This window comes from Lipotes vexillifer, unplaced genomic scaffold (genome assembly GCF_000442215.2).
Source record: "Lipotes vexillifer unplaced genomic scaffold, Lipotes_vexillifer_v1.1 scaffold12, whole genome shotgun sequence".
Classification (NCBI taxonomy): domain Eukaryota; kingdom Metazoa; phylum Chordata; class Mammalia; order Artiodactyla; family Lipotidae; genus Lipotes; species Lipotes vexillifer.
Window position 1 is genome coordinate 2,704,178 of NW_006796716.1, and position 13,270 is coordinate 2,717,447.

The 13,270-nt window shown below is 53.7% G+C and overlaps 1 protein-coding gene across 1 annotated transcript in view; it reads left to right on the top strand.

Annotated features, from left to right (window-relative positions):
• Positions 1-2,827: 2,827 nt before the first annotated feature.
• POR (cytochrome p450 oxidoreductase) overlaps positions 2,828-13,270 on the top strand; it is a 28,412-nt gene continuing 17,969 nt past the window's right edge. Inside the window, exon 1 of the mRNA XM_007468797.1 lies at positions 2,828-3,023. Within this exon, the coding sequence (XP_007468859.1) occupies positions 2,845-3,023 (179 nt within the window). The 5' untranslated portion in view covers positions 2,828-2,844. The remainder of the gene's footprint in view (positions 3,024-13,270) is intronic.

The window sequence follows — 13,270 nt, forward strand, 5'->3', positions numbered from 1 at the left end:
TCAGGTCTGAGTGCTGGCGTGTCCAGCATGCTGGTGAGGGCCTGCTGCAGGGGGTCAGTCACGTTGCCTGTGCGCAGCGCCTGGTCATCTCTGCAGTGGGGCAGGAATTTGTGGTGTCCTGGTTCTGAGCTCAAAGGGAGAGGCCTGGGATTCTGAAGGAAGCAGCAAGTCAGGTGTTCGAGACAGAGGGAGAGGGAAGAGTGAACATAGCCTCACAAACTGCATCGTAATCACGTGTCTGTGTTGTGCTTTCCAGAATCTAAAACCGCTCCATAATTGTATGCCACGCTTTGCCAGCCCAGCTACTCTAGAATCTGATGCTCATTCATTGGACAGTTCTATTCAGTTGCTATACCTGATGCTCATTATCTGCCCTTGTGGGTTGACCCTGTAGTCAGGGAGATGGCCAGTGGGGAAAACGTATAATATAATGTCAGGTAGTGATCAGGGCTGTGAGGGAGGAAGGGCAGGGAGAGTGACAAGACACTACAGTGAGGCCAGGTCTCTCTGAGATGGTGACCTCTGAGCGGAGACCTGAATGAAGCGAGGGAGAGAACCCTGCAGGTAACTAGAAGAGAGTCCAGGCAGCTGTATTAACATGTGCAAAGGCCCTGGGGCGCAAGCAGGCCCGGAGGCTTGAGGAGTAGTAAGGAGTCCAGCGTGACCGTGAAGTGTGAGGAAAGGGGAGAGCAGTGAGAATCGGGGTGGGAGTGGTACCCAGGGGCGAGATCAAATGGGACTAATTGACCACGTTAAGGATGTTAGATTTTGTGCTGAGTATGACATGAAGTCATTTGAGGGTTTTGATTAGGGAGGTGACAGAGTCTCACTTACTTTTTCAAAGGCTCCCTCTGGCTACTGTGTGGAGAATAGCTTGTTAGGCACCTCTCGCAGGGTCGGGCGTGTGGGAAGGCCACCATGCAGCTCCCCTTGCTCTGCGCGCCGTCGCTTTAGACGCCTCGTCCAGGGCTGCGCTTTCTCTTCTGATTGCTGTGGTCAACTGGCGCACGTGTCAAGAAACAGTCATTTCGTTTGGTGGGCATCAGTCACACCTCGGTAAAGTAAGGGGGCCGGGCGGCCTGAATCAGAAAGGTGGCCGGACAGGGAGCGGGCGGTCGTTGCTGCGATGTGAGGGGCGCCAGCTGGGGGCTCTCCAGAGTCAGCACATCAGCCCTGCCCAGAACCCCCAGGCTTCCAGGCGGGCTCTGAGATCATGTGGGACAGGTCTTCTCCCCTCTGCTTCTCCATGGCAGTAGGCTTGTGGGCTAGATGACAGTGCCACCGCCAGGGTTGGATAGAAAAATGTGACTGACATTGAATAAATATTCAGTGTGTTTATAAGTTAATGCTTAAATATAAGCAGTACTCTCTGGGCACTAGAATTAAGATTGTCCTTTAACGTCAGATATCACAAAAGGGTGTAAGCTGAGATGACTCAGGAACTCAGCATGAGGCAAGCCCCTCAGATTGATAACGAAGCCAAGAGCCAGGCTTGAGGGCCGCCCTGAATGGCCTGTTCCTGGCAGGTTGCACAGGTCAGCAGGGCTGATGCCCAGCCCTCAGATGACAGGGTGCTCTGCTGCAGGGCCCACCCTGTGGCTTCCTGGTGGCGGTGACAGCTAAGGGAAGTCAGATGTGAAGTAATCTCCCATTGCCCGAGTTGCCGAGCTGTGACTAAGGCATTCCCGACCGAGTCTGGAGCCGTGGTTACAGTGAGAGCCACCCACCCGGTGATAGGGCACAATGCCGATTCCAGAGCCGAGCCCAGCCTCGGTGATGAGGCAGAAACGCGCTGCTGGGGTTTTAGGTCCTCTCACCTCGGTCTTTGTGGATTCATATCTACATAACCGCCAGGTTTCAGTGGTGGAAGGACCAGTTGAGCACCCTGCAAGGGAGCTAAGTAGGTTGGTGTGCTGGGGTCCCAAAGACCACCCCCTGGCTCAGTGATTCACCAGGACTTGCAGAACTCAGAAAAGCTGTTTTACTCTCAGTCACGGTTTATTACGGCAGAGGGAAACAGACTGAAATCAGCAAAAGAAAGACTCCATAGGACAGAGTCTAGCAGGATCCAGGCAGAAGCTTCCAGATGTCCTCTGCCCGTGGAGTCACACAACAGTGCTTGATTCTCCCAGCAGCCACGTGTGGAAGCCCACTTGAGCCTTGGTGTCCAGGGTTTTTATTGGGGGTCAGTCTTGGAGGCGTCGGGCGCCCAAGTGCCTAAGCTTACCTCCTCAGTCTCCAGCACCCCAGAGGCGACACCAGTATGATGTGATTCAGAGCCCCAGGTGTTCCCCTAAATCACATCATTAGCATAAGCTATGTGCATGACCCAGGGTCTCAGGTATATGGAGACATCTTATCAGGCGGCACATTCCGAGGCCTCAGGGGTTATTTCCTCGAGCCATCCGAGGGCCAGTCCTGAAGACCTTTGGAATGTGCAGGGTTTGGGGCATCCCAGGCCTGCCACACAGCTGGGGAGAGGGTTTGCTGTGCAGCGGCCCCTCTCTCGTGTGGAAGCAGAGTGCCTCTGCCGTGTCCTCGTGGGGCTGGAGAATGCTGGTGCAGGGAGGCTGTGGCTTCCGTGCTCTGTGTTCGCAGGGGACCCAGTCCTAGTTCCAGCCGTAGTCTGCGCCCAGGTATGCCCAGGGCTGTGCAGGCACCGTGCAGGCCACGTGCTCTCTTAGTCCTGGTCCAAGGCTGCAGCTGCTGCCCCGAGGCTCTGCTAGTTGCTGCAGCCCTTGGGGCGTGAGCCCCAGACCAGAGCCTTCACAGGGCTTCCCAGCAGGCCTCAGATGGAGCCTGCTGACGTCTGTCGTTCTGTCTCCCAGCAGCTTCTTGATCGTCATGGCAGACGCCAGGGTGGAGGCTGGCGCCACCGCATCTGACTCGGCGGCTGAAGAGGCGTCCCTTTTCAGCGCAACGGACGTGATCGCGTTCTCCCTCATCGTGGGTCTCCTGACATACTGGTTCCTCTTCAGGAAGAAGGAAGACGAAGTCCCCGAGTTCACCAAAATTCAGACCACGTAAGTGGCTCACTCAGGATCCCTCTAGAGCACAGCTCTGCCATCCCAGCAGTGCTTGCGCAGGAGCGAGCCGGCTGAGAGGTGCAGGGTCTCTCGTATCGTGTTGGGCCGCGTCTTGGGTTTTTGCCTTATTGATGGACTCTGCTTTGGATCCACCTTCATAATCCCTTACGTTTACACTGCACTGCACAGTGTTCAGGGTCCTTTGATACCTGTTTCTTATTCAGGCTTCACAGGAACCATTCAGAGTAGAAGGCACTTTGCACAGACAGGTAACCTGAGGCTCAGGGCATTAAAGGTCAACAGCGTAGGGCAAGGTGTGGGGAAGGGGCACAGAGCTTCCATGCCCCCTCTGGGGTGCCACCCTCCCAGCACCTCCATGTGTTCGGCAGCCCCGAAACTCTCCAAACCCCATCCTTTTGGGTTTTTATGGAGGTTCTGTTATGTAGGCATAATTGATTAAATCATTGACCATTGGGGATTAATTCAGCCTCCAGGCCCTCTCCCCTCCCCGGAGTCAGTAACCCTAAATGAAGGCAGTGACCCTGCCCTCACCGGGCTCTTGTGGGTGATGCTTATGACGTCACCTAGCACTGGTCCTGTCGCAAGGCAGCTGCTTAGTGTTTGTGTCAGAAAGTATCTCGTACCAAGCACTACGCTGGGCGCTACAAGTATGCAAAGGTGGCCTTTACATTAAAGAGGCTAAGAAGTCAGGACATTGAAAGATACTTTTGAAAAATGGTCTGTGAAACGCTTTCGCGTGCACGATCTAATCAGGACCTCTGCGACAGCAGTGCCCACTCGGTGCGGGGGGACGGCCTTATCTCATGATGGAGGGAGAGGCCAGGCAGCCGGGACACACAGGCTCTGGGGACTCCAAGAAGGAATTTCCCCTTGGAGGGATCGGGAAGGTGTGCTGCTGGAGGAGGGCCACACCCCGAGGCTTCGAGGGCTTTGTCAGCAGAGGGCCAGAGGGAAGCTGGGAGGCTGGGCAGGTGAGCAGGGTTCAGCCTGTTCCCTCGGCACTGGACAGGTCCGTTCCTGGTGTGGCAAAGTAGTTTTGCTGAAAAGGTATATGGCGCTCGGGATCAGGGGGCCAGTGTCCAGGGCCCAGTTTACAGTAGCCCTGCGTTTCCTTGTCTGTAGGATGGAGGTGTATCCCCACCCCCATCCCCAAGTGAGGCTGAGCCACGGGGGAGCATGGGGCCACCAGCCTCCCCGTCCCAAAGATCTCTGGCCTTGCAAGACGGATTTAAAACAAAACTCCTGGACTCATATCTTGTAGATTCTAATTGTTTCTCTTTGCCAGGATGCTGAAGCGATATTTCCCTCTTCATAATCCTAAAATTGTAACCCTATATGTTTAAATCCGCTTCTCATCCCTTATTACATCATGTTGAATACCCCATGGCCAGGGGTTCTTACGTGTACACTGTACAGGGAAACTGTTACAGTGCAGTGGTTGGTTCTAGGCCCTGACGCTGGGTAATGAAGGTTTGAGTCCTGACTCTACCAGGTATTAGCCATATGACATTTGCCCTTAATATGACATTAATCTTTTGAAGTCCGTGTCCTCAACTGTAAATTGGAGATAATAATAGAACTTACCATATAGGGTTGTAAAAATTAAACGACATAAACCGTCGTCGAGCTCTTTGCCCAGGTCCTGGAGCCCTCCAATGGTATGTATTTATGTTGCACGGGCTTCTCATTGCGGTGGCTTCTCTTGCTGCAGAGTACAGGCTCTAGGGCGTGCAGGCTTCAGTAGTTGTGGCATGTGGGCTCAGTAGTTGTGGCTCACGAGCTTAGTTGCTCTGCGGCACGTGGGATCTTCCCGGACCAGGGATCGAACCCGTGTCCCCTGCATTGGCAGGTGGATTCTTAACCACTGCGCCACCAGGGAAGTACCTATTCTTATTAGTAGTACCATCTCCAGTCTTACAAGAGCCCTCCAAGAACACCATTATTACCCCATTTTGCAGAGGAGGAAACTGAGGCACTAGTGATTGAGGAGTTTGCCCGAGGCCACCTAACTCACAAGTAGCAGAGCTGCCTTTTGAACCCAGATCTACAAACTCCACACCCCCTGTTTTCCCCGCTTTGCCATGCTGCCTTCCGTCTCTTAAGAGGTAGTTAATATCCCTATTTCAAAGATGAGAAAACTGAGACTCAGAGAGGTCACTCAGCTGATACATCTGGGCCACCAGCTAGATGTGGCCACCACCTCCTGCTAGAAATCCCGCGCTGTTGTCCCTGCCCACTTGTACTTTCAGTGAACACAGGTGGTTTTGGCCATGGCACGGTGCCTCCCTTACCCCACCAGGTCAGTGGAGGGTGATTAGTGTGGGGACAGTATGCGCCCAGGGTTGTATCAGGAGTTCTCACCACAACCCCCAGTGGCTTCTAGTTGGTCTTTTAAGGCCTTTTCAGGCCTTCACCACCTGGGATGGTGAGTCCAAACCTTGGGGCATGGATGTTTTTTAAAAACCAAGCCAGTGGGAACAATTGTGTCTGAGCAGCAAGCACAGGACACACACCTGCAACCCCCTGACCCTGGACTTACAGGTGCAGGGGATTCAGAAGGAGTCCCTGTGTACACAGGTGAATCTCCCAGGCATGCTGGCCTCTGGGGCCCTCGCCATCAGGCCGGATTTGGCTTCAGAACCTCAGGAGCCCAGGGAGGGCTTAGAGGGAGGGTCAGTCCTGGAAGAGGCTCCTGGGCTTGTTTCATAAACTATTTACTGAAGTACTGAAGTACGTAACAGGCAGACGTAAAAGTACACAGACCACACGCACACAGCTTATATGTCACAGAACGGATAGAATCATGTAAGAAAGGACCCCGCTTCCCGCTCCAGTCCCACCACCCCCAGGTCACCCACTCTCCTGACTCCTCGTGACATAGACGAGTGTTGTCTGTGTCCCGGGATATGTAGTATTTGGCCATTCTTTCTGAGATTTCTCCACGTCGTGTGTAGTCGTAGTTCTCTCGTTCTCATTGTTGCGTAGCGTTCTGTTGTGGGAATAAACTGTAATTTATTCATTCCCATCATGATGGCCCTTTAGATTGCTTCCAGCCTGGGGCACTGTTACCAACAGTCCTGCAGGGAACATCCTGGTACATGTGGATGTGGTTCCCGTGTGGATGTGGTTCCCATGTGGACGTAGCTCTGTTGGGTATGTGTTGGATGTGGAGTTGGGGGTCAGAGGGAAGGCTCATGTGCAGCTCTGTTAGATATAGCCAGTTTCCCAGCATCCAGTCCCACCCCCAGCATGTGGGGCTTCAGTTGCTGCCCATCCTCACCAACACTTATTTTTGTCAATTAAAAAATTTTAGCCATTCTAGGGAATTCCCTGGTGGTCCAGTGGTTAGGACCCCATACTTTCACTGTCAGGGGCCCAGGTTTGATCCCTGGTCAGGGAACTAAGATCGCACAAGCTGTTGCAACCAAAAAAATTTTTTTTAATTAAAATGAAGTGAAATAAAATTTTAGCCATTCTAATGGGCATGTGGTGGTAATTGTTTTAACTGCATTTCTCTGATGTCCAGCGACCTTTCCATATGTCTGTTGGCCACTGAGGTATCTTTTGTGACGGTACATTCAAGACTTGGCCCATTTTTTTCCTGTCGGGCTATTGGCCTTCTTGTTGATTTGTTACAGTTCTTTATATATTCTAGATCTGAGTCCCCTGTTAGATATCTAGGTATTGTTAATATCTTTCTGTAAAGTTGCCTTTTTACTCTCTTCTTAGTGTCTTTTTGTGATCAGAAGTTGTTGCCTTAAACTGGCCCAGTTTGTCAACCTTTTGGTTGGCCTTCACCTTTATGGCTAATGCTCTTGTGTTCAGTTTAAGAACTGTTATCTTATGGTCAAGAAGCTTTCCTTTTGTTTTTTCTTCCAAAGGCTTCACTCCTGTAGTTCTTATCCTTAGATCTGCCATCCAGCTGAAATTGATTTTGGTATCAGCAAATTGTCAAGGCACTTCGAAAATCATTTTTTCCTGTGGTTATCCATCCACTTGACCCAGCACCATTTATTGAAAAGGGTTATTCTTTTCTCACTGCACTGAAGCATCCCTGTAGATATAAATCAGGTGACCGTGTAGCTGGGGGTGATTTCTAGACTACTTGTTCTGTTGATCTGTTTTCTGTCCTTTCGCCAGTACCACATGTTCTGCTTTCTATGATTTTACAGTAACTCTTGACTTGGTGACTGGTAGTCTAGGTCCTCCAGCTTTGTTCTTCTCTTTTAAGATTCTTTTGGCTTTTTTTGGGTCCTGGGCATTTCCATATACCTTTTAGAATCAGCTTGTCAAAGTCCACCAAAACAAACAAAAAAACCTTCTGGGATTTTAGTTGAGATTGGGTGGAATCTATAAATTAATTGGCATCTGCCAGTATTGAGCCTTCTAATCAGTGAACATGATTTTATCCCCCGGGGAGGTCTTTTGAATGGTTTATAATAGCAATTAAACACTGGTTAAAGAAGAGCAGTTACAAGCAGCGCATTCTCTTAATCATAATCATTTTAAAAGTGGCTCTTTCATCTCTCCTCCCACTGGCCCCTCAGCCCTTGCTCAGCTTGTACCTCTGGGCAGAGCACCGGGGCCAGGGCAGCTCCTGATGGAAGGGAACCCCGGGGGGGATGGTGGCTCCCAGAGGAGTCTGAAGCTCAGGGAGCCTCTCTGTGGCCCCAGGAGCTTTGTTTATGCCTGTAATGCAACACCCCTCTGGCTGGGTGGGAATTTGTTTCTATTTCTGTCTCCCGTAATGCAGAGGGAGCATCCCATTCCTGTCTGGGTCCCTGGCTCTGTGCAGGGCCTGTCGGAGTGAAGATACTCAAGAGAAAGGCCGCTGAATTCGTAAACGCTAAACCAGCACGTGTGTCTGCCTCTAAGGCAAACTAGTTCACTGTCTGCGTGTGTGGCTTATGTTCAAATTTTTTTAATTTTTAAATTAGAACATTGAAAACCCTGGCAATTCCACATAAAAGTCACTTATAGCTTCTTTTGGGAAAACAAAACAAAACAAAACAGAGGACCTGACCCCACGGAGCCCACCGTGACACCTGCCAGCAGGGGCTGAGGCTGAGCAGGGCCACCCTTCTAGATGGGGCCTGCGCCACAGCCTGTGCCCCCCAGCCAGCCCTAGCTGTCCTCCTTGGCTCTGCTCACAGCCCCCCACCCCCCTGCAGTCTGCTTCACTTGCAGCGCCTGAGTGCTTTAAAGAAAAACAAAGCTTTTTATTATGGAACACTTCAAGCAAACACCAAAGCATGGAGCATAGGAGAGGGAACTCCTGCACCTGTCACCCAGTTTCAACAACTATCTGCTCCTGGCCAGTCTTGCTTCCTTCCCCTTCCCCATGTTGCTGGATTATCTTAAAGCAAGCATATAATTTCATAATTAATCCTATAATTATATGAATTATGAATAAAGAAATCATATGATTTCATAGGAAATTAGAAATATTTACTATGAAATTATGTGAAAATATGAACTACGAGAATATTTCAGTCCTCTCAAATGTAGGGACTCCCCTTTTTAAACCTAACACAGAGCTATCCTCCCACCCCTGTAAGTTCACAGTACGTCTCAGTATCATTGGGTACTCAGCCGGCATTGTTCGTAGCTCCCTGAGTGACTGATCAATTTTTTTTAACCTTTTTTTTTTTTTTTTTTTTTTTTTTTCAGGATCTAAACCCACACATTGCAGTTGACTACCGAATCTTTTAAGTCTCTCTTTCGGTGGTCAGGTCTATTGAGGTGTAATTTATATGCAGTAAAATTCACCTTTTTAAAGTGTACAGTTTCATGCATCCTGACAGGTGTGTGCAGTTGTGTAACCAGTGTTGCAGTCAAGATACAGGACACTCCACACCCCAGAAAGCGCCCCTCCCCTACCGCGCCCAGGTCCCATTGCAGTCGCCACCCCCCAGGCCCACCTCTGGCCACCACCAATCTGATTTTTGTCCGTGTAGTTTTGCCTTTTCCAGACTGTCATGCAAACGGGGTTATGTCATCACAGCCTCTGGTGCCAGGCTGCTTCCCCTTAACATAATGTCAGGTCTCTCTCAGTCCGTGGGCTTCCTTCCATCCCTGTGATTCCCTCGCGGCATTTTCATTGAAGAACCCAGATCATTTGTTTCCCAGAGTTTCCCACAGTCTAGAATTTTGCTGCCTGCATCCCACTGGGGGTTGCTTCTGAGAAGCCACAAAAGAGCTCATTTTCCTCCGTGACCTTCGTTTGACGGCCTGCTCTCGCCAGAAAGGCCGGGAAAGCCAGGAGTCAAGGCTACCCGGCATCATCTCTATCCATCTTTATCTCCTTTTTCCACACCCAGCTCAGGGCCACTCTTTCTAGAGAGGGGTCCTTGGCTCTGCCGAGCACGACGATAGAAACACCAATGGGTTTTACAGAGAGAAGAGCGCAAGGAAAGGCCCCTGTGGCTGTGGAGGGTGGACAGTGCCCGAAGTGTCCTGCATCCGTGGAAATGACGAGGCTGTGGGCTCAGGACATTCACACCGCCCTGCAAGCACCTGACCACCAAGGGACCTCTCCTGTCCCTTGATGAGACTGGGGTAGTTTTGCCGTTCTAGCCAGTGCCCAAAACCTTGAACGTGGCCTGTCTGGGAAAGTGATGCAGAGCCGAGTGTCATTGGACCTTCTGACCTCTCTGGGCATTATTACCAGGGCACTCGGTGCTGGTGGCGCCATCTCTGTGGGCCAGGCCCCAGGGCACAGGGACATGCGGCATCCTCGGGGGCTCACATGCAGTTGGGGCACGTGAGGATGGTACAGTGGCGATGCTCGAACAGCCCAGGGCACCACCGGGGAGGGGGCTATGTCAGGATGGAGGTGACCCCCGAGCTGAGTCTGGGAGGCTGAGTAGGAAGCTGGGCCAGGGCTGCGTGTGCAGAAGCCCATGGCAAGGAAGGAAGGGCCTACTCTGGGAAGGGCGTGTCTTGGTAGAGCCTGGGTGTAAGTCGCCAAGGGAGTCAGGGGTCATGAAGGGAACTGAGATAGAGCAGAGGCCAGAGGATGGATCTACAGGGCCTTGGGGTTTTATCTGACCCTCGCGGGGAGCCGACGGGAGGGCTGGTGCCAGGGCAGCCCTGAGACCAGCCATTCCTGAATGCAGTTTGGAGTGGATTGGAGGAAGGTCGTCGAGAGGCATTGGCGCTGACCAGGGCCCGCGGTACAGATGGCAAGCAGGGCACAGAGAGCAGCAGTGCCAGTGGCCCAGAGAGAGGATGTGTGCTGAGGCTTTCTAACACTAATTCTTGCATCCCTGTTTTACAAGAGGCAAAGCCGATTCGGGGGGAGGTGAGTAACTTACCCAGGGCTGAGGAGGAATAAGCCCCAGAGCAGGATTTCACTCCCCATGCCGTTGCCGCCACTCCTGCTAGCCCCCCGCCCCGGCCCTGTCGTCATCGCCCTTCCCACCCCACTCTCCTTTCAGGGCCACATTGTCTGTGACTAGAGCCACGTCATCCCAGTGTCAGAGGATGTGGCTTTTCCTCTGTCCTGGACAGGCTGGGTGCCCCTGAGAAGTTTCTTGGGCTTCGGTCTCTGCACAGTAGCACTAGCCCTGCCTGGCACCCAGCTGGCCCAAGAGAGGGCAGGCCACCCGGGCCACGGCACGTTGCGGAGTCCCGACAGGCACGGCGGTGAATACGTGTTGAAGGCTGTGTGGGTAGGGGGTTCACCAGGGGAACAGCAGCCCCCTCGAGCATTGGAGCACCCTAAGTGACAGGGAGGAGGCTCCCTGGGAAGGGCAGTGAAGTATGAACGGGGCTGCTGTGTCCTGCATCCCGACCGATGGGGTGGCCAGGGGAGGTGCAGCCTTGCTCTGCACAGTGGGAGCAGATGCGAAGCCGCGGGGGCCCTGGGCTTTCACAGGCTTGGAGCTGCTGCTTCAGGCCGGAGCCTCACTCCCCTCCGCTGCCAAGTGGGGTAGAATCCTTTGCCACTTCACAGGGTGGGGACAATTAAATGAAGGAAAATAGAAAGCGTACAGGAGGCACTCAGTAAGTCGTAGTTCCTATTCCCTTTTTTGTCTTTGACCAGTGGCCTCACACCTGCTTCAAGCTCCCACCTGTCCTCACTGCCTTCCGTTGGCGCTGGTTCCCGTTTCTGGCCCCGTCAGTGGAGAGAGCTGCTGTTTTTTGTTTAAGCTCCAGCGAACCACTTTGTCTTCACCAAAGGCAGCTCTTCCAAACCATTAGCTTTCTGCCACGAGGCTCCAGGCCGGCTCTGCCCCGGTCCAGCCGCCTGCTCAGCTCTCGTCCCCTCTCCCGTTGTGCTGCCCTGGGGACCAAAGGACTTGTTGCCACACGCTAGGCTCTGGAAGGGAGCCATTCAAAAGCAACTGCCCTGTGTGTCGCCAAGGGCAGGGGGATGTCTCAGAAGAAATCAGTTCCGCTCTGCAGAAAATTTAAATTTCAGAATAACCCTTCTGAGCCCAGCCTGGGACTGGAAACAAAATGAATCGTGCTGAGCCATCGTGGTTCATCTCTGTCCAAGTGACTCAGTGCTTTTGTCCAGCCTCCCTCTCGCTTCCCCACCCGGCGGGCTGCAGTTGACTTCCGAAGCCTGAACCAGAGACACTCCTGCTCCCAATTTGGGAGCAGAGAGCCCTAATTGGAACCATTTGTGCTCCATTCTGGAGCGTCGGGGTCTCTGGGCTCCGCGCCTGGGTCGGCTGCGGCCTCTCCTGATGGGCCGTTTGTACTTGGATGCCTTCGAAGGGGGCTCCTCACTTGCAAACGTCTCAGCAGCGAATGCGGTGCCCACCTTGCTGGGCATTCCCCGCGCTGCGCGACAGGAGGCCGAGATGTGCTGGTTCCACAGTGCGCTCTGCCCCCAGGTGACTGGACCCAGCATCCTAGGCTCTGTTACCCACAGTTCTTCTGTAGGGAGGGAGGTGGGAACCAGGTCTAATTTAATATGATCCTGAGGCACCCCGGCAGCAGGCTCGCTGCGCTCCCTTTATGGGGAAACGGCCCTGCCATAGCAACCTGCACCACCGCCTTCCAGTGTCCAGAGGAGCTTTGTTCCGCCTGCACGACTCACTTTTTTTTTTTTTTTTTTTTTTTTTTTTAATGGGAAAGGGGGAGGATGTGGGGAGAAAGGGCTCTGATATAAACAGTTACCAAGGAGACCCGAGCCGGGGTTGGAGAGGTTTCCTCCTTCCCTCGGTCCATACAGAAGGAGGAGGGGTGTGTGCCAGACGCAGGGGCTCACGGGAGGTTCCAGCCCAGAGTCCTGGTTCCTCCCTGCTGGAGCCGCCAGACGCAGCAGCTCTCCCAGGCTGCGGGGACCGAGGCAGGCAGGGGCTCAGCAGGGCTTCCGAGAGGACCAGGGTGTCCGGGAGGATGTTCAGTGTCCGCGGGCCAGTCTGCCCGCTGCCAGCACTGGTAGAGAATGGACAGAGCCCGATTCGCTAGCTGCTGGCTCCCCGCCCGTTTCCAGGAGAGCAGCAAGCTTCCTTTACCCTTCAGTCCAGAGTTGAGAGTAAGAAACCATGGGGTGCGCGTACTCATCTCTGCAGGACGAGCCCATCCTGAGAAGGTCAGTTCCAGACAGTGTCTGGGCAGACTGTGTGGGTGCCCGCGGGCACGATGGAACTTCTTGCTTGGGCAGGGATGCCCGGAGGCACGAGGAGGGCGCTGTGTAGAGTTGACCGCAGACTCGGGGGCAGTCCCGGGGGGCTCACCCAGGCACGGCCACCCTGGCTCCTTCGGTCCTGGTTTGCAGGCTGCATTTCTCTGCTTCCAGAGGAAGGGGTTTAGACCGGAAACAAGAAGGGCCCCCATCACCCACTCCTTGGCCTGTGAAAGATCGGGTTCCGAGTGCAGATCCCGGCATGAAGCTGTCAGGAGGGGTGAAGCCAGCCGAGGGTGCCCAGGTGTGGACCTGCTCGGGGCCCGGCAGCCGGGCGTCGCGGTGCACAGCGGCGGAACCCGCCTGGTGTAACCGGTGGGAACGTGGGGAGCTGCCCCGCGCCGGGCAGTGACTAGAGGCACGGACAGTGTCTTCCTCCGCCTCCACGGGTTTCCCTTTTCCCTCGTGGGGCTGTGGGCGTGATCCTCCCTTTCCCCGCGGGCCGAAGCTAATGACTGGACCAGTGCTGCCTTCAGAAGTGCACACCCTTCTCAGGAGCACCCTTCCCCTGGGGGCGGGGGGCCCTAGCACCTCCTGCCTGCCCTCTGACACCCCAGTGAGACCTGCGTGGAGGGCCCCC